The following is an 18,834-nucleotide window of genomic DNA, read 5'->3' on the forward strand; positions in this document are numbered from 1 at the left end:
TCAAGTTTGTTGCATATTTTTTAACTGTACTTGCAGAGAAAGGATCAACTATTGATTTTTTTCTGTGTATTTATTATTCTATCATAATGTGCTAGACTGCAAAGTGTAAACAACCTGAAATTCTCAAGTAATGGCTGTCTCTAATTGAACATACATTGCTAAGTAGCAGAAAGTGTTCCTTTGAAGACTTTGAGTATAAATTATAACTATTCTGCAATCCATGTATTGATATTTCTATTTTAATCTTTTAAGATCAATGCAAGATTATAGTATTTATATTATTGCTAGGAAGTTCTATATATATAACCATGGGAAAAATTAAATAATCAGATTATTCTGAATCTTATCTCTCACTCTTAATGAGATATATGCCTTATATGCACAAGCAAAACAAGAAGGAAGCATGTTGCTCAGCTGAAGGTACAAGAGCTTTGATCAGAAGAAATATTTTGGGAAGGTCAATTGATTATCTGGTCTAAAGACAATCCAATCCACACTTGTGATAAGTAGCAGATGATGATGTAGTAAAGAAATACACCTGGGAACATTTGGGAAATATGTAGTAATGCTAATAATAAATACTAAAAATAGTAACAAAGTGGTTCAAGAGCAGACCTGATAGAGGTATGAGCCCAAGGCTTCAAAAGAGGACAGTGAATTACAATCACTTCACCTGTTTTAATTTTCTGATTGCTGCCTATTTTTGCTAGGTAGCTGGGGCAGAAGGAAGCTTTTTCCCTTATTTGATGGTTAAATCTGCGTGTATATGTTATTTACAGTATGCTTTATATTTAAGCTTCAATCTTCAGGAGTCTATTAAACCATCTAACAGATAATCTGTCAATCTATTTGATGGCACAATTTTCATCATTTTTATTAATAGTCTTTTGCTGAAACAAGATGACACGCTGAATTTTTTTTTTTATTTTGTGCTATCACTGTTTTGATGGAGATAACCTACTTAACAATGCTTTTTTCCTAAAGTGTTTATGCGTTGCCAATTAAGCCGATTACATAAAGGACATGCAACAGATGAGTGGTTTCAACTTAGTTCCCATATACCACTGAAGGGTATTGAACCAGGATCTTTGCGTGTTCGAGCACGATATTCTATGGAGAAGATCATGCCAGAAGAGGAATACAGTGAGTTTAAAGAGGTATTGCTTCCTCAATTTTTCTGTCAAAAATCACTTTCTCTGTTGTTTGACAGAGATTTAAATAACACTAATAGACATCACTAAGTAGTATTTATAGTGTCTGTTATGTTAGGAGAAGTTTCTGAACATTATTCTGGTTTTCTTTCAGCTCATACTCCAGAAAGAGATGCATGTAGTCTATGCTTTGTCACATGTTTGTGGACAGGACAGAACACTGTTGGCTGGCATTTTATTGAAGATTTTTCTTCATGAAAGGCTTGAGTCACTATTGTTACGAACACTAAATGACCGGGAAATAAACATGGAAGGTACTGTAATAATTGCACTAACATTTTATTGAAACTCTGGGGAGGGAAGGGCTATGTCTTAATTACATCATATATCAAAATGTGAACATAACGTATTTTTTCCTCTGCTTTTAATTGTCTCATTTTTCCAACTATTCAATTTGTTCTTTTCAGATGAAGCTACTACTTTGTTTCGTGCCACCACTTTAGCAAGTACACTTATGGAGCAATATATGAAAACCACAGCAACACATTTTGTTCACCATGCACTGAAAGATAGTATATTAAAGATAATGGAGAGCAAGCAGTCCTGTGAGGTAATACTTTGAACTATGGTTTTTTTTTTATTTTGATTTGTTAAAATGATGATCTACTAGTTGTTCACTTTGGAAGCATTTATTAGGCATCATTTATTGGGCAGAATCAGGCTGCCCAGGGAAGTAATGGAGTAACCATCCCTGGATGAGGTGCTTAAGGACATAGTCTAACAGTTGTGTACAGGGAGATGTTAGGTTATGGTTGGACTCAATGATGTTAAGGTCTTTTCCAACCAGGCGATTCTATGATTAATCCTTCAGAAAAAAAATTCAGTACTGAAAATAAACTGATCGTGAGGGGTTTTTAAAGTGTTAGCTTGAACAATGCTCATACCATCACTTTTAAAGAAATTTTTAAACTCCAAATTTCTTTAAATTATGTATTTATTCTTATCAATTGTAGTTTCTTTTGTAGCAGTTACTGAATGGCCTACCCTAAATAACTTGTGTTTAGCTCCATATATGCTAGAATTCAATGTCTGAACTCGCTTTCATTTTAAAACTGTTTCATTTTAAAACTCCCTTAGATTAACTTCTTGTGTTAGATACTATCTTCATTTCTACAATGACCCTCCTAACTTCTATTTCACTTGAACCCAATTATGGAAAGGGAGGACAGTGTCCTCAGAAGACTGGATTAAAATATATAAAAATATATGTAGCTAAAAAAGATGGGTAGTTATGGATAGTGTTAAATGCCTGTTCTGTTAAAAGACAAGTGCACTAGAACTTAGCATTGCTTTTTCACATTAGTTTTGTGGGTAGCCCTTGAAGCAGATTTGTAAGTTCTGTATAAGTCTGAGATTTGTAAAGCAGTAAAATATTTAATTTATTTTGAAATAGTATCCAATGTGTAACATTATCAAATAATATATGTGATTCTATTCGAGAGAAGAAACATTTTTTTTCTCTTTTGGTTTTAGTTAAATCCCTCAAAATTAGAAAAAAATGAAGATGTAAACACTAATTTGGCACATCTACTCAGTATACTTTCAGAATTGGTGGAAAAAATATTTATGGCTGCAGAGATACTGCCTCCGTAAGTTTGTATGCTTCTGTTCAAATTTGTCTGATTTACATTGCAATGTAAAATGGTGTTCTTATTGCTTTATCTTATACCAATCAGTCCTAAGACAAATTTCTTTACGGCTGTTATATGTACACATGGGGAAAAAATAGCACTTGACATGAATTTTGCTTTTTGCACATGCAGTGGTTTGACCTTGACTCAATGCCAGGTACCCACCAAGCAGCTCTATCATCCCCTCTTTTCATCTGGACAGGGTAGACAAAATATAACAAAAAGCTCATGGGTTGAGATAAGGACAGGGAGAGATCACTCAAAAATTACTGTTATGGACAAAACAGACTTGAGGAAATTAATGTATTGACAGTCAAAATCAGAATAGGACAATGAAAAATAAAACCAAATTTTAAAGTGCCTTTCCTCTACCCCTCCCTTTTTCCTGGGCTCAATTTCACTTCCAATTTTCTCTACCTTCTCCCCCCTAGCAGCACAGGAGATTGTGGTCAATTCATGACACTTTGTCTCTGCTGGTCCTTCCTCCTCATGCTCTTCTGCTCCAGTGTAGGGTTCCCTCCCACAGGAGACAGTCCTCCACAAACTTCTCTAATGTGGGTCCTTCCCACAGACTACAGTTCTTCATGAACTGCTCCAGCATGGGTCCTTTCCACAGAATGTAGTCCTTCAGGAACAGACTGATCCAACATGGGTTCCCCACAGGGCAACAGATCCTTCCAGATGCCTGCTCCAGCATGGGCTCTCCATGGGGTCGCAACCTCCTTTGTGCACATCCACCTGCACTGGCCTGGGGTCCTCCATGGGCTGCAGAAGGACAACCTGCTTCACCATGATCTTCACCACTGGCTGTGGAGGAATCTCTGCTCCAGTTCCTGGAACACCTCTTCCCTCTCCTTATTTACTGACCTTGGTGTCTGCAGAGTTGTTTCACATATTCTCACTCCTCTCTCCCAGATGCTGTTTTGCAGTAGTTTTTTTCCCTTTCTTAAATATGTTTTCACTGCTGATTGGCTTGGCCTTGGCTAGTGGTGGGTCCATCTTGGAGACGGTTGGCATTGGTTCTGTTGGATGTAGGGGAAGTTTCTGACATCTCATAGAAGCCACTCCTGCAGTCCCCCTGCTACCAAAACCTTGCCACACAAACCCAATATAACAGAAAATATTTTGGCTAGCAAATATGCTTTTCTTTGTGATATAAGCAAGGGGGCAGGGAAAGAAGAAAAATAAAATACCAATATATTATCTTCACAAAGAAGTAGAGGACAGTACTAAATAGCAGACAATTGTACATATTTAAGTTGATTACCAATTCTTTCCAGTCCTCCTAGTCTGAAAAACAGATGGAATTATTAACAGCATTAAAAATACAAATGAATGATAGTGGAGTGACACCCTGCTCTATTGATTACTTCTATCAGTGAAATGCACAGGTTATTTTTATTTTTTAAATAAAAGCTAAAATAACTTGTTTATAGTGAAGCCATTGAATAAAAAGTGCATACTGATAACAGTTTTCTTTCACTTTTATATTATTAGCTTTTATTGTAAACAAAATGATGAAGTTTGGATTGTGTACTTTGACTGGGATAGTTTTCTTCATAGTAGCTGGTACAGTGCTGTGGTTTGCATTTGTGACTAAAACAGCATTGACAACACACTGGTATTTTGACCACTGCTGAATAGTATTTGCACAGTGTGGAGGTTTCTTTTTTCTGTCCTCCTTTTTGTCACTCAGATGCTGCCTGCTGAATAGGCTAGGGGTGCGCAAGAGGTTGGGAAGGCATACAACCAGGACAACTGACCCAAATTGACCAAAGGGATATTCCATACTATATGGCGTCACACTTAGCAATAAAGCTGTAGGAAAGGAGGAAGAAGGGAGGTGTTCAAGGTTATGGCATTTGTCTTCCCAAGTAACTCTTAGGTGTGATGAGGCCCTGCTTTTCCAGAGATTGAGCAAGTGACTGGGTGGGGGCTTTGATGCTGACTGGGGTCAACCTACCACAATCCTTTCTGGAACCCAATGTGGGGCTTGAGAAGTTCTAGATAACAGATTTGAAAGTGCTAGACTACATTTACAGTTGTTATAGCTGTTTGGTTATTACATGGCAAGTCTGATCACAGTGTTGACTTGGTTGTTCTCAATACTGGTTTATTTATTCCATCATCTGCTGCATGGTGTGTTCCATCTCTTGCTCTGCCTCAAACTCTGGAGCTTGTTAATACCTGCTTTCAGCTTTTGCAGTTTGCAAAACTTCATTGTTATTCGCCTGGGAGAGCTATGGTAAAAACACTGGCCTTAAGCATAATCTGGTGTCTGTGCCATGCATTGTCATTGTCCCAGTACTCTGGGACCCATCTCTCAGAGACAATTAACAATTGCACCTTTTTCCTCCTCTTCTCTGGGAGCCATTTTTTGGCGAAAATGAAGAATGGAACCTTTCTTCTCCTTGAGGGTAAATATTTCCTGCCTTGTTACAATGGTTCTTCAGTTTCTGGAATGTCCTTGTGTAATCAGAATGCTTATTGATATGTTGTAAATCTAATTTTGACTTTTCAAAAGGTAACCAACTAATTCAGAATGCCACACAGGGTTGTGCCCTGAGGTGCATGGGTCATGGGCAGCAAGGTTTATGGGAGAACTTGGGCAGGTGCCTAGAGCATTCCCCTCCTCTGCAGTGGGGTGTGACTTGAAACCTGAACAGACATGGAATGCTATTGAAGTAACAGAATACGTGAAGAAATGATGCCTTGTCTATATCAGGGACTCAGGTTCTAGCACTGTGCTGGGGCCTGCTCTACCCCTACTGAACATCTGATCAGAACTTGAAGGGCTCAACAAAGTCTCTGAATCTGAGGACATACAAACAGACACTGTAGCTAAGCCAGGGAGCCAACCTTCAACTACAACAGTTGTTCTTATAGTCAGGAAAAAAAAAATGGAAGCAGAGGTCCAATTGTTTAGTAAGGGAGGAAGAAACTCCTCCTGAGGGGGAGAGCAGGAGGAAGAATCAGAAGAGGTAGCCTGTTCTGCAGCAGAGAAGTCACAAGAAGGGGAGAGGGAAGAGATTGAAATAATAAATGAATCAAAAATCACCTGGTCCCTATCCCTGAGTGAGCTATGTAGAAAGATTATGGCCACCAGACAGATGAGCAAATCGTCACCTGCTTGTTCCAGTGCTGTGATATTGGGGCAAATAATCAGGAATTAGAAGGTAGAGAAGACCAGAAGCTGGGATTCCTAGCAAGGGACCGTGGAATTGACAAAGGTACTGAAAGAGGGGCAACAATCCACAGGTTCTGGAAGTGACTCCTGTTGAGCATGAAGGCAAGGTATTTCCTCAAAGAAGGTCTTGTAAATTACTGAGGCAAGTAGACCATGACTGAGGAAGGTATTCAGTATGAGGGAATTAGTGGTGGGGGGGCTGACCTACAGAAACCTGGACAATAACCAGGCCTCCAAAGATGCAGATGAGGTCCAGTATTTGTGGCCCATGTAGCAAAAGTTTGTATGGAACACACTGACATTGTGCCCCAGCAGCCTGGTATATTTGGTTTGGCTGAGCTGGAGTTAATTCTACCCAGAGCAACTTTCTAATACTGTGTTTTGCAGTGCTGTACCTGGGTGTTGATAACACTCCAGTGTTCTGGCTACTGCTGAAGGAACACCCAGGCTGTGCTTTTCTAACGCTTCCATGCCCCAAGAGTACACTGAGGAGTGGACAAGATCTTGGGAGGGGACACAGCTGGGCCAGCTGACTGTCGCTGTCGTGGTGGACTGAGCACGACACGTACACACTTGTAGTTGCAAACAGAGTAGAGCATCAAACATTGAGTGTTTATTATTATTAACAACACACATTTATATGTTTTCTATGCTACTGTGGCTACTTCTAATTGGTTAACAAGTTGTTTTTAATACTCTTATTGGTTATTGCTACATCACTATGGTAATAGCTATTCTTCTTAACTCACACATGGGATGATTCAAACATTTATCTCACAGTTTCCCAGGCACTCTTTGTCCTTGCAAACCACATGCATCTCTGGAACCTCCCATATCTTTACTGATACACAGTAATCTGCCCAAGGCCAAGTTCTTCTTTCCCAGGCAAGGAATCTGCGGACCCGCTGCAGCCCCCCACAATTCCCCCTCTCTGTAACTGTGCCAAAAATGCTGTGCTGGATGCCAGCTCCAGGACCCTTTGCAGCAGGTTAGCCAGATAAGGCAACATTAACAGCACCACCATCATAATCACCAAATTCAACAACCCTGTCTTGATGATTGAGAAGAGCCATCCTGTTATTCCCTATCCTTTGAACTATCCTTCAAGCCATCCCTCATTATCTACTCGCAAATGCGTTATCCCCTGTTCCAATTCCTGAATTCGCCTATGTATAGATACTGAATGATCTGACGGGTTCATACAACACATCTCTTTGAAATCCTCACACCCATGCCCATGTGCTAACAACAAAAAATCTATCGCTGCTCTATTTTGCAAAATAGCATGTCAGACAGAATTCACATCCAACAGGAGTTTTTTCAGAGCCAGGGAGGACATGTTGTTCTGTTAATTTCTGTACTCCCTCCCTGCTGGAGTAACGTCCTGAGCATTTGTGGCTCTGTCCGATATAAAATTAAACATAACATAATAATCCATTTTTACTCATCCTAACATACTAATCTCTTAAGGCTCTAATTCAGCTAAAGGAAGATACTGAGTCCAATTGTTCCAACCCTTGGCCATATATTCTAAGGTCAAATTTGTCTTTTCAAATCCTTCCCACCCCAAAACCACAAAAGCTTTTAAGTCCCCCATGTGTCTTATTGAAGTGTATCAAGAAGCACATGTAAAATGATCTTTTCAAGTTCAGTGGCTCAATTTTCTCAGTGATGTCTTTCTACCCATTCACTACCGCGATGCGGAGATGGGACAAGCTTGATGCAAGCAAGGTGTCAGTTTATTGTACAAAGTTTTTCTTTATATAGGTTAACATAATATCAGAAGGCAGCTTGTAATTGGTCATTAGTATGTCCAAACGACAGCTGTAAATTCATGATTGGCTACAGAGAGAAAGTATCACACGAATGCATATATTTTTCCAAGGCTTAAACAAACATCAGGCAAGAGATAAAGGATTCTATAATTGTACATTCCACTGTCCTAACTTTTGCTTAGATCTTGCTATCAGGTAACTGCGTAATCCCCACAGGTCACAGTGACCACTGGGAGTCACCTATCTGTGTTTTTTTTTCTACACAGCTGCATTCCGTTCCCAGGGTTTACAGCCCATCAGAGACACAATGTCTCCTTCTATCAGTAAACCAGTGTCTGGAGTTCTGGTCCCTAAATCAATTCCTTCAATTCACCGGTATGCCCACCAGGCAGGTGCTGAAGGGATTGGCAGGTGTCAATAGAGAGGCACAGCGTGTCTTGTCCTATGGCCTTGGCAAGTGTGACCCACACATTTTGCTGTGGCTGCTTTGGGATCTGCAAGGCCGCTGTTGCAGTCAGCATCCAAAGGATGATGAAAGCACCGGTCAAACCCATCTTGCTGGGACCCAATGTGGTCCAAAACCTGTTGAGACACAAGCATATCCTCCACCCCAGGTTATTAATTCACAGGGATCCGCCCATTGACCTGTTTCTAGATCCCGAACTTTGACACCTGATGTCACTGCGCTGGTGGTGGTCAAAGAATTGAAATGATGTATCATTGGGGCTTCCTGGGAATCATCAGAGAGCTGCAAAAAATTTAAAACATACATAGCTTTGTTTAAATGGGCCTCTGGAGAATTACCCACCATTCCCCCTCTTTGTTTTTGCAAATGCCGCTTCAGTGTGCCATGTGAGGGAATGGGGAATACCGGGAACATGAGTGATACCCCACAATTGCAAGAACTAATTAACTTTACCAGATAGGTAGGCTGGGCCATTGTCTGTTCCTGAGTAACCATCGTTTAACTATAATATTCTGGTGAGTTAACATATAAATCCATGTAAACATATTCCCTAATTACATGACATTAAGGCATTGAGATATTCAGTCCCAAATGAGAGGTTTCCTCGGGGGACACTTGTGCGATTAGCTTCAGATTAATGCTTCTGATCTCAGTTAAATAGGCGCTGTGATCAGTCTCAGTGGTCAGCTGATTGTCAGTTTCATGGGCACTGCTGTTTGTCCCATCCTTTGAGTCTTGCGCTGTCTTCTACTGAGATGTTTACAGAACTGATCTTTGCAGATCATGACATGGGTGGGCTCTGCCATGCTGGCATCAGGAAAACCTGTAGGTGGGAAAAGATGAATCCCTTTCCTAGCCTTTACTTTTCCCTAGGGTAAACCTCTATATCAAAAAGAAAAAAAAAATTGTCGTTTTTTCATATTCTTATAATCCTTATCTTAAAACCTTTATAAACACAAAAACCAAAACAGCATTCTACAGCGTTCCTAAAATAAACTCCTTTGCTAATACCAAAAAAGTCCTAAAAACTTAAAAAACTGCTTGACAATTAAACCATCAAAGTAATGTGCAGGAAAACAACAACAAAAGATGGTATATTATATAAAGCACGCTTTTCAAAATGAAAACTTATTTACCATATATATAGAGCTCTTTTTGAAATTGCCGGCGCACTCAGAAAAAAAAGAGGGGCTCCCAGGGCTGCGGCTGCGGTTGAAGCTGCTGGTGGGCCCACGGGGGGTGACTTCCCTCTGGACGGCGACGGGGGGAGGGACAGCCTTCTCCCCCCGCAGCTGCAGGGGGGTGTGTGTGAGTCGTAGGCTTCTGCCGGTCGGCAGGTTCCCTTAGCAGGGCTCAGGTGGCTGCCCTTGAGTGGCAGCGGGTGGTCCCGCGGCAGAGCGGCTCCCGGAAGTTGGTCCCTGCCGGAGGCCCGGGGCTTACAGGGCCGGCGCTGTCTCCTGGGCAGAGTCGGGCTGGTGGGCCACTGGAGCGGTCCTGTGGGGCAGGGCAGGGCTGGGCCCTTTGGGGTCGGCCCACGCTGAGGTGGCCGGCACCCGCGGAGCAGCTCCGGAGAAGAGGCATGGCTTCCCCTTGGCTCAAAGTGAGCTGGCGGGACTCTCTAGCGCGGGTAGTCCCGACTTTGAGTTACCCTGTGGTTTACAGGGCTGTCGAGTGGGCACAGGAGGCGGCTTCTCTTCTCCCGCGATGGAGCGGGGTCACACAGGATGTTGCTGGGCACTGTTCCTGCTTTTACGAGCTGGCACACATGGTTGTGGCTCGTCTGCTGCTCTATGGCTGTGGCAGACATTTGGACTGCCGAGATTTGGGCTAGTCCCTTCCCCGACAACTGGGCAGTCTTACCCTCGGGGTTGCAGTCCTCTTTAAGATGTGGCAGCTCTCTGCGACCGGTGGGACCAGCAGATTGCTCCAGGTAAACTGAGGCACAGCAGCTTTCCCGGGTTGCTGGCTTCTCTCCAGACTGCAGAGGCCAGTAGTATGCTTGTGAGTGGAGTGAGAAGGCTTACTAGCAATAGCTATGGAGCTTAGCAGCAAGGGTTTAAGCACAAAGAGTAAAGAGCTGTGGTAGTTTCAGACTATGCCTTTAAAATTTTTCACAGATCTTGAGCAGAAAATATTTGGTGTAAAAAGGAAAATAATGATTATTCTAAACAATTCTGTTGGAGAGAGATCTCCCATAAGATCTGGTTCCCAAAACAATCTGGGGAGCTGTTCTCTGCTCCTCTCTTCTCGCTTCTTCGCTGGGGAGATACTAACTGGCTTTATTGACCTTGGCTGCATCGCTTTTATTTTGGCTAAGTCTAATATATCTCTACTTCTCTCTCTTTTCCCTTGTGTACAGGGGGGTAAGAGGGAGGCAGAGAGGGAGAAGCTATTGCAGCTCCCCTGGTCTTTTGGCCAGGGGGATCCTTGTGCTGTTTGTTAATTGTAAATACTTGTAAATACTGTATATTTGTACATATTAATTGCATTTCATTGTAGATTGTGGTTTTGCCTGTAAATATGGCTTTCATTTGCTTCCAAACTGAGCTAGTCTGGCAAAGTTAATGTGTGTGGGGGGGGATTTTCAACCCACCACAAGAGCTTACAAAGCTCGGGCAAAGAGTGACTTGTTTATAACTTGGGGTAATACTTGTAAGTTTCTCGAAGCTGAATTTGGCCAATGGGCAATCTTGTAAACACACAGCTTTAGTCTATAGAAAGCGTGAGGTTAGAATTATGCCCTTACTTGGAAGTAGCACGAGCATCCCATGCAGCGGGTGCATGTTATTGTTTTCCCCTTAAGAAGGCAGGTTGGGTTGTTTGTGCTGTCTGAATGGCACCCTGGTCTTTGTTCCTCTCAGCTCTGGGCTGAGCACCCACTCCGGAAAGGAAGGTGGAAGGGAGAATGTGGCCAAACATGTTGGGACAAGTTTTACAGTGTTTGGGGCATAATTCTGGGCATATGGTGCCTTCACTGCACTGACCCAAACTGACCAAAGGGGTATTCCATGCCATATGATGTCATCTCAGATATATAAGCTAAGTGAAAGAAGGAAATGGGGGGACATTCGTTTAAGGGTGTCTGTCTTCCAGAGCAACTGCTACACGTTGAGCCCTCCTTCCCAGGAGTGACTGACCACTGTCTGCTGATGGGAAGTAGAGAATAACATCTTTTGCTTGCTTTTTCTTCCATGTGCAGCCTTTGCTCGTGCTTCTCATTATTAAAATTGCTTCTATCTTATTATGGGCCTTTTGTTCTATTTTCTCCTCTCCCCTGTCCATCTAAGAAGAGAAGTGATAGAGTGGGTTTGGTGGGCATTTGGCCCACAGCCAGTGCCAAACCACCATACCCAGTGATAATGAACTGGGCAGACATCAAGGCACCAACTGCAGATAAGTCCATACCAGAGCAGGTATACCCTCAAAGGGACTGCAGCCCATGGAGGATCCATACTGGAGCAGGGGCAAGAGATAAGGACCAGGGGTGGAGATTTTAATGGATATATGTTTAAACTGTTGTAACCCGTGATTTGAGTTGCATGTTATAAGAAGTGCTATAACAGGAACCACCCAAACTAATGGTGGATGAGCTTTGCAAGAAGCTGGGCAAGTGCAGCAGTGATCCAACCTGAGCTGGCTTTGGTGACAAATAATTCCACACAACACACCACATCTCCTGTCCTGAGTGACACCTATAACAGATGGAGCCCAAGTCACAGACTAAATTAACTCAATGGACATTTTATCAACACTTCAGGGGGGAAGGGCACAGACTAAGGGAATGATATCTGTATGTATACTAAAGGATGAGAAGGAGATGGTGGTGGTTAATGAGAGTTAATGAGAATGTACTGGATATTGTAAGACCCAAGCATGATGCAAATTGTGTGGAATAAGGGGTGGAAATTTGTACTGGTTTTGGCTGGGATAGAGTTAATTTTCTTCCTAGAAACTTGTATGATGCTGTTGTTTAGATTTGGGACTAAAATATGTTAATAACACACCCATGTTTTGGCTGAACAGTACTTGCACAGTGTTGAAGGTTGTTTTTTCTCTCCCCATTCTGCCTCCTCCCAGCAAGTAAGCTGGAGGTAGGCAAGAAGTTGAGAGGGGACACAGTTGGGACAGCTGACCCTAACTGACCAAAGAGATATTCCATACCATATGCTATCACACTGAGCAATAAAGTAGTGGGGAAAGAAGGATGAAGGGGAGACGTTTGGAGTTATGGCATTTGTCATCCCAAGTAACCATTACATGTGATAGTGCCCTGCTTTCCTGGAGATGGCTGAACACCTGCCTGCTGATGGGAAATAGTGAATGAATTCCTTGTTTTGCTTTGCTTGTACGTGCAGCTTTTTCTTTACCTATTAAACTGTCTTTAGGTTGGACCATGAGTTTATCTTGCTTTTGCCCTTCTGATTCTCTCCCCTATGCTGCTGAGGGGAAGTGAGCAAATGACTGGGTGGAGGCTTAGCTGCTGGCCAGGATCAATGCACTGCATAACGGCAGAATAACACAGAAGTTTATTTTGTGTCAGTGATGGCAAGGTTAGCATTAAAAGCTTCATTCTTTTAAGTATATGGTGCATCTCTTAATATTTTCTGAAATATACCAGAGTGCTTGTCATTTTTTGGTAGGAGAGGACTATTGCTTAACTACTTTTAAACACCTAACATATTTATGAATACAGAAATTGTTATTCATTCAGTTAAAAAGTGAAAAATACCCAAGAAAAGCCACCAAACCATCTTTTCTCTTTTTTCCCCAGTTTTTAAATGGAAGCACTACCTAAGAAATTGGAAAACAAGTATTATAGAACATTTAATGCACATGTAAATAACCAGAACTTTACCTGCACAAATAGAATAGTGTATTAGTCAAGGACTTTCTTCACCATTTGTAAATGGATTGTAATAGCAGATTTTAAATTAACTTTAAGCTTATGTCTGAATTATAAACCTAACATTGATAATAGTTCTGCATTAAGCAGGCGATTGGACTTTCTGAACAGCTGCTTTATTCAGTGAAGTTTTTAAAGGAAATTATTAATTAGCTATTATGTTTTACAGGACATTGAGATATATTTATGGATGCTTACAGAAGTCTGTTCAAAACAAGTGGCCAGCTAATACCACAATGAGAACAAGAGTTGTTAGGTAAGTTACTTGTATCTTTATGCTGAAAATAGTCTTTTAATGTCTTTTTACTGTCATACTTCAGTGTGCTTATCTGTTTTTTCCTTTTATTCTTTTAGTGCCAAAACCTTATAGAACTGTATAGGTTACAAGAATATTTAAGATTATTACAGATTATTATGGGCATGATGATCCTAATTAAGAATTGATACCTTACTAGATTCTTAGTCATGCTGTTGGAACCTTGTTAGAGGTGTAGTTCAGAGGCCATTATAGATATAGTTAGTAGCTTTAACTTTGAATTTACTTGTATTTTGTAAAGGTTTACAATCTAATATAAAATAATTATTTCCTTTTTTCATGTTGGGAAAGAGAAAAAGTTCTCTCAAAGTGATAATTAACCTTTGTGATACCTCTGGAGAGCAGTAACTTCTGAAGATGATGTTCCTGTCATATGCCATCTGGGAGTACCATGCCTTATCCACACACATTTTAGTGTGTGTTAATTATTGGAAAAATCTTACACATGCTAAGATGTATCTCCTTTAAAACACAGACATAACATGTTAAGGAAATTAATACCTTCTCAGAATCATTTGAGTTGGAAGGAACCTTAAAGATCATATAGTTCCAACCCACTGCCATGGGCAGGGACACATCCTACTAGACTAGGTTGCTCAAGGCCCCATCCAGCCTGTCTTTGAACACTTCCAGTGTTGGAGACTCCACAACTTCTCTGGGCAAACTGTTCTAGTGCCTCACCACCCTCATGGTGAAGACTTTCTTCCTAATGTCTAATCTAAATGTAGCTTCTTCCAGTTTGAAGCCATTACTCCTCATCCTATCACTACATATCTTTGTAAAAGTTTCTCTCCAACTATCTGTAGGAAAGGTGATTAGACTGTCATTGTATTTCACTAAGGTATTGTCTGCATTAGAATATATAGTTCTCTGCATCAGTGGAGACTGTGCAGATCACTCAGAATCAATACACAGTCTGCTCCAGCCCAATCATGTTGAAACATACCAGAGTATCTGTAAAAATGTTGCAGGCTACTGAACCTGGCTTCTCTGAACTGGTACTGAGTACAAAAATTCCACTCTACATTCATAAATCAATAAATAGTTCTCCCTTTAACACTATCAGTTTGTTATGAATAAGGGGGAATAAGACGAGAAATTTTTATTTATTTATTTATTTATAAATTTGGCTCCATCTCCTTTGTAACATGATCCAAAGTTACAAAAGGTTCGGTAGTTTGGTTGGGAGTGATATTCACAATAGGAATGGTTACAGATTGTTTGAGAATAGTATTTGGAAAAGATTTGGTGTGAGACCGCAAATCGGCAAGAGAACAACTCTGGGACTGGCTCCGATGGCATCTGTGTGAGCGGTGCTTTATTTTGGTTTTGCTTTTGGGTGAAAGGGGCTTCCCTGGGGTGGGAGGACCCTGAGAGACAGGGAGGACTGGCAGGGTCATCCTCTCATGTGCCTGCTCAGGAGGATGACGTAGCTGGGGAGAACCATGGGAAATTTAAATGTAGAGAAAACAGGAAAAACTGCAAGATCACAATTCGACGATAGAACTAGCTCTCTCACTGGAATGCAGCAAGCAGTGCGTGCTGGGTCAGATGGCTTAGTGCAGAAGCCTCAGCAGTAGCCTGAATAAAACATAGACGGCAGACAGGCTAAGAAACAAAACAAGACAAACTTTTCGCCATCTCAGTCAAAGTATAATGGTCTCCACCCAGCAGAAGAAGATCATGCTCCTGATGCCAGCCAAAATGGAGGTGGGAACCCAGACAGAGCTTCCACAGAAGGATGCAATGATGCAGGTCGCAGGATACAGTGAATGCCTCAGTCTGTCCTTGGTAGCAGGGGGTTGTGCATACTACAAGCAGGTGGATTTTCTACTCAGCCGAGCAGCACAGCTACAAGGCAAGGTTGAAAGATTGAAAGACAAAGTCGATAGGCTTAGGAGTATTAGGGAAGCTGAGGACGAGATTGACTGGTGGAGCCAGGCTCTGGCTGCCCTGAAGAAGAGTTGGGAACACCCATTAAAAATACTGAGGGTCAAGTACCCCCTGTAGCCTTCCCCCACCAGACTGAAGTCAGTAACCTAAAGGAAAAGAGGGAGTGGAGTCAAATCCATTGTCAAGGCAGAAAATGAACTCCTGCCTTGCCCACCTCCCCCCACCCCCTCATCAGGGGGCAGTGGCAACTAGTTCCTGCTCAGTGTGGCAGGAATGTCATTTCAGTTATTCCCCTACCCCCCAGGTGCCCTTGCAGAAAAGATATGACATCCTGCAAGTGCAGTCAGCTAATGAGGAAGATGAATCATCTGGCTTGGAAGTATTCCCAATATTAAGGAAGCCCAAGCCCAGAATACAAACATCTTCTATCAAAAAAAAAAAAAAAAAAGTCATTGTTATAGGTGACTCCCTTCTGATGGAAACAGAAGGCCCAATATGCAGACCTGACCCACTTCAAAGGGAAGTCTGCTTAACCCTGGGGCCCGAGTTAAGGACGTGGTAAGAAGGCTTCCTACCCTGGTACAGCCCACCCATTATTAACCTTCCAGATAGGTAATGACGACCTTGAAAGAAGAAGAGTGAGGGCTATCAAGAGAGACTTCAGGGCCTTGGGCCAACTGGTCAAGGGAGTTGGGAACACAGGTAGTGTTCTCTTCTATCCTCCCAGTTGCAGGGACCAACTCAGAAAGACTGAGGAGGACTCATCAGATCAATTCTTGGTTTCGAGCCTGGTGCCTCCAGCAGGACTTTGGTTTTTTTGACCATGGGTCACCTCACATGATGCCAGGTCTGCTGGTGACAGATGGGGTGCATCTCTCTCAAAGGGGGAGAAGATTTATATTGCAGGGGTTGGCTGGGCTCATTAATCGAGCTTTAAACTAGATTCTAAGGGGGGAAGGGGAAAAACCAGGCTCACTGGAAACAAGCCTGGGGCTTTTGTGGGGCAGTGTGCCAGCTCCACTGCTATCTCAGGGGAGATAGGGGACAATGAGCCATGTGTTGGGGAAGATGCAAGAGCTATTGATGAGTTAGAATTCACAGGATAACCTGGGAATGATCAAGTATATGTGAAAGAGAAGAGGGATAATATCACCAGGCCTTCATGTGACAAGCTGAGGGACAACACACCAGGGTGGGAAGGATGGGGGGCTAGTAAGGGCCCTCAGTCTGTTGCCCTGCAGCATGCTGGGGACACAGCAGCACATTCAAAATCTTACAGAGATGAGTCAGGGGCTCCTGTGGTAGTAACAGCCAACAAGGAAACATCAGCACATGCAAGGCTCACTGGTAGGTTGCTGGCCATGGAGGTGGCCAGGAACGGTCGTATGGCAAGAATGAAAACTAATGGATTAACTCCCTCACTGAAATGCTTATATACCAATGCACGGAGCATGGGGAATAAGCAGGAGGAGTTGGAGATCTGTGTTAGGCTGCATGACTATGCTATAATTGCAATCACTGAAACATGGTGGGACAGCTCCCATGACTGGAGTGTTGTCATGGATGGCTATGTACTGTTCAGGAAAGATAGACCAATAAGGCGAGGCGGTGGTGTTTCTCTTTATGTGCGAGAGCAACTGAAACGTGATGAGGTCTGTCCAAGGGGGGGAGGTAGAACAGGTTGAAAGCTTGTGGGTAAGAATTAAGGGATGTGGAAAGGTAGGTGAAACTGTTGTGGGTGTCTACTATAGACCACCAAATCAAGAAGAAGATGTTGATGAAGCCTTCTACAGTCAACTGGAGGTAGGCAGTAGAACACACTCCTTGGTACTCATGGGTGACTTCGATCACCATGATTTTTGCTGGAAAGCCTACACAGCTAGGCACATCCAGTCCAAAAGGTTCTTGCAGTGTGTCGAGGATAACTTCTTGATTCAGGGAGTGGAGGAATCAACAAGGAGAGGCACGCTGCTGGACCTTGTATTAACTAATAAAGAAGGACTGGTTGGGGACATTAAGGTTGGGAACAGCCTTGGTGGAGTTTAGTATTATACAGGGTAGAAGCAGGGCAGTAAGTAGGATTACAACCCTGGACTTCCACAGGGCTAACTAACTCTTCAGAGATCTATTTGGAGGAATCCCATGGGCTAAGACTCTGGAGGGTAAAGGAGCCCAAGAAAGTTGGTCAATTTTTAAATGCCACTTCCTCCAAGCCCAAGATATGTGTGTTCCCTTGAGTAAAAAATTGGATATATGTGCTAGTAAACCTGCATGGATGAGCAAGGAGCTTCTGAAGGAAATCTCATGGAAGAAAGAAACTTATAGTTCATGGAAGAAGGGACTTGTCACTTGGGATAACTATAGAGAAGTTGTCAAGGTATGTAGGAAGGCAACAAAGAAGGCCAAAGCCCTCTTGGAACTAAAACTGGCAAAGGAAGTAAAAGAGAACAAGAAGGGCTTCTTCAAATATATCAGTAGGAAAAGGAAGAATAGGGAAAGCGTGGGCCCACTGCTGAATGAGGAGGCAGCCCTGATAACTGAGGATGCAGAGAAGGCAGAGTTACTAAATATGTTATTTGCTTCAGTCTTTACTCCTAAGATTGAACTCCCCAGTGAACTCCAGACCCTGGATGAAGGAGAGGAAGCCTGGAGGAGGGAAGACTCTTCACTAGTCAATGAAGACTGGGTTAAGGATCAGTTACAAAAATTGAATATTCACAAGTCCATGGGGCCTGATGAGATGCACCCAAGAGTGTTGAGAGAATTGGCTGATGTTATTGCTCTTCATCATTTTTGCAAAGTTATGGCAAACAGGAGACATGCCTGAGGACTGGAGGGAAGCCAACATCACTCCAGTCTTCAAAAAGGGCAAGAAAGAGGTTCCAGGAGACTATACACCAGTCAGCCTCACCTCCATCCCTGGGAAAATGATGAAGTGGCTCATTATGGAGGTCATCTCTAGGCACTTGGAAAAGAACATGATTATTAGTAGTCAGCATGGATTTACCAAGGGGAAGTCATGCTTGACTAATCCAATAGAATTCTATGGTGTAACTGGGTAAATGCAGGGAGATCAGTGGATGTAGTCTACCTTGACCTTAGTAAGGCTTTTGACACTGTCTCCCATAACATCCTTGTGAGCAAGCTCAGGAAGTGTGGGATAGAAGAACAGACAGTGAGATGGATTAGGAACTGGTTACAAAATAGAGTCCAAAGAGTGGTGGTCAATGGTGCCAAGTCCAGCTGGAGAGCTGTGACTAGTGGAGTCCCCCAGGGATCAGTGCTGGGGCTGGTCTGGTTCAGTGTCTTCATCAATGACATTGATGAGGGGACAGAGTGTCTGCTCAGTAAGTTTGATGACAATACCAAACTGGGAGGCTTAGCTGATATATCTGAAGGCTGTGCAGCCATTCGGCGAGACTTGGACAGAGTGGAGAGCTGGGCAAAGAGGA

At 42.5% G+C, this 18,834-nt stretch overlaps 1 protein-coding gene across 1 annotated transcript in view; it reads left to right on the top strand.

Annotated features, from left to right (window-relative positions):
• The window catches only part of LOC128979116 (ras GTPase-activating protein 1-like), a 203,148-nt gene that overhangs the window by 144,685 nt on the left and 39,629 nt on the right, over positions 1 to 18,834 (top strand). Inside the window, exons 17-21 of the mRNA XM_054397213.1 lie at positions 985 to 1,157; positions 1,306 to 1,465; positions 1,619 to 1,761; positions 2,685 to 2,800; positions 13,343 to 13,429. Coding sequence (XP_054253188.1) covers positions 985 to 1,157; positions 1,306 to 1,465; positions 1,619 to 1,761; positions 2,685 to 2,800; positions 13,343 to 13,429 — 679 coding nt within the window. The remainder of the gene's footprint in view (positions 1 to 984; positions 1,158 to 1,305; positions 1,466 to 1,618; positions 1,762 to 2,684; positions 2,801 to 13,342; positions 13,430 to 18,834) is intronic.

This window comes from Indicator indicator, chromosome W, assembly GCF_027791375.1.
Source record: "Indicator indicator isolate 239-I01 chromosome W, UM_Iind_1.1, whole genome shotgun sequence".
Lineage (NCBI taxonomy): Eukaryota > Metazoa > Chordata > Aves > Piciformes > Indicatoridae > Indicator > Indicator indicator.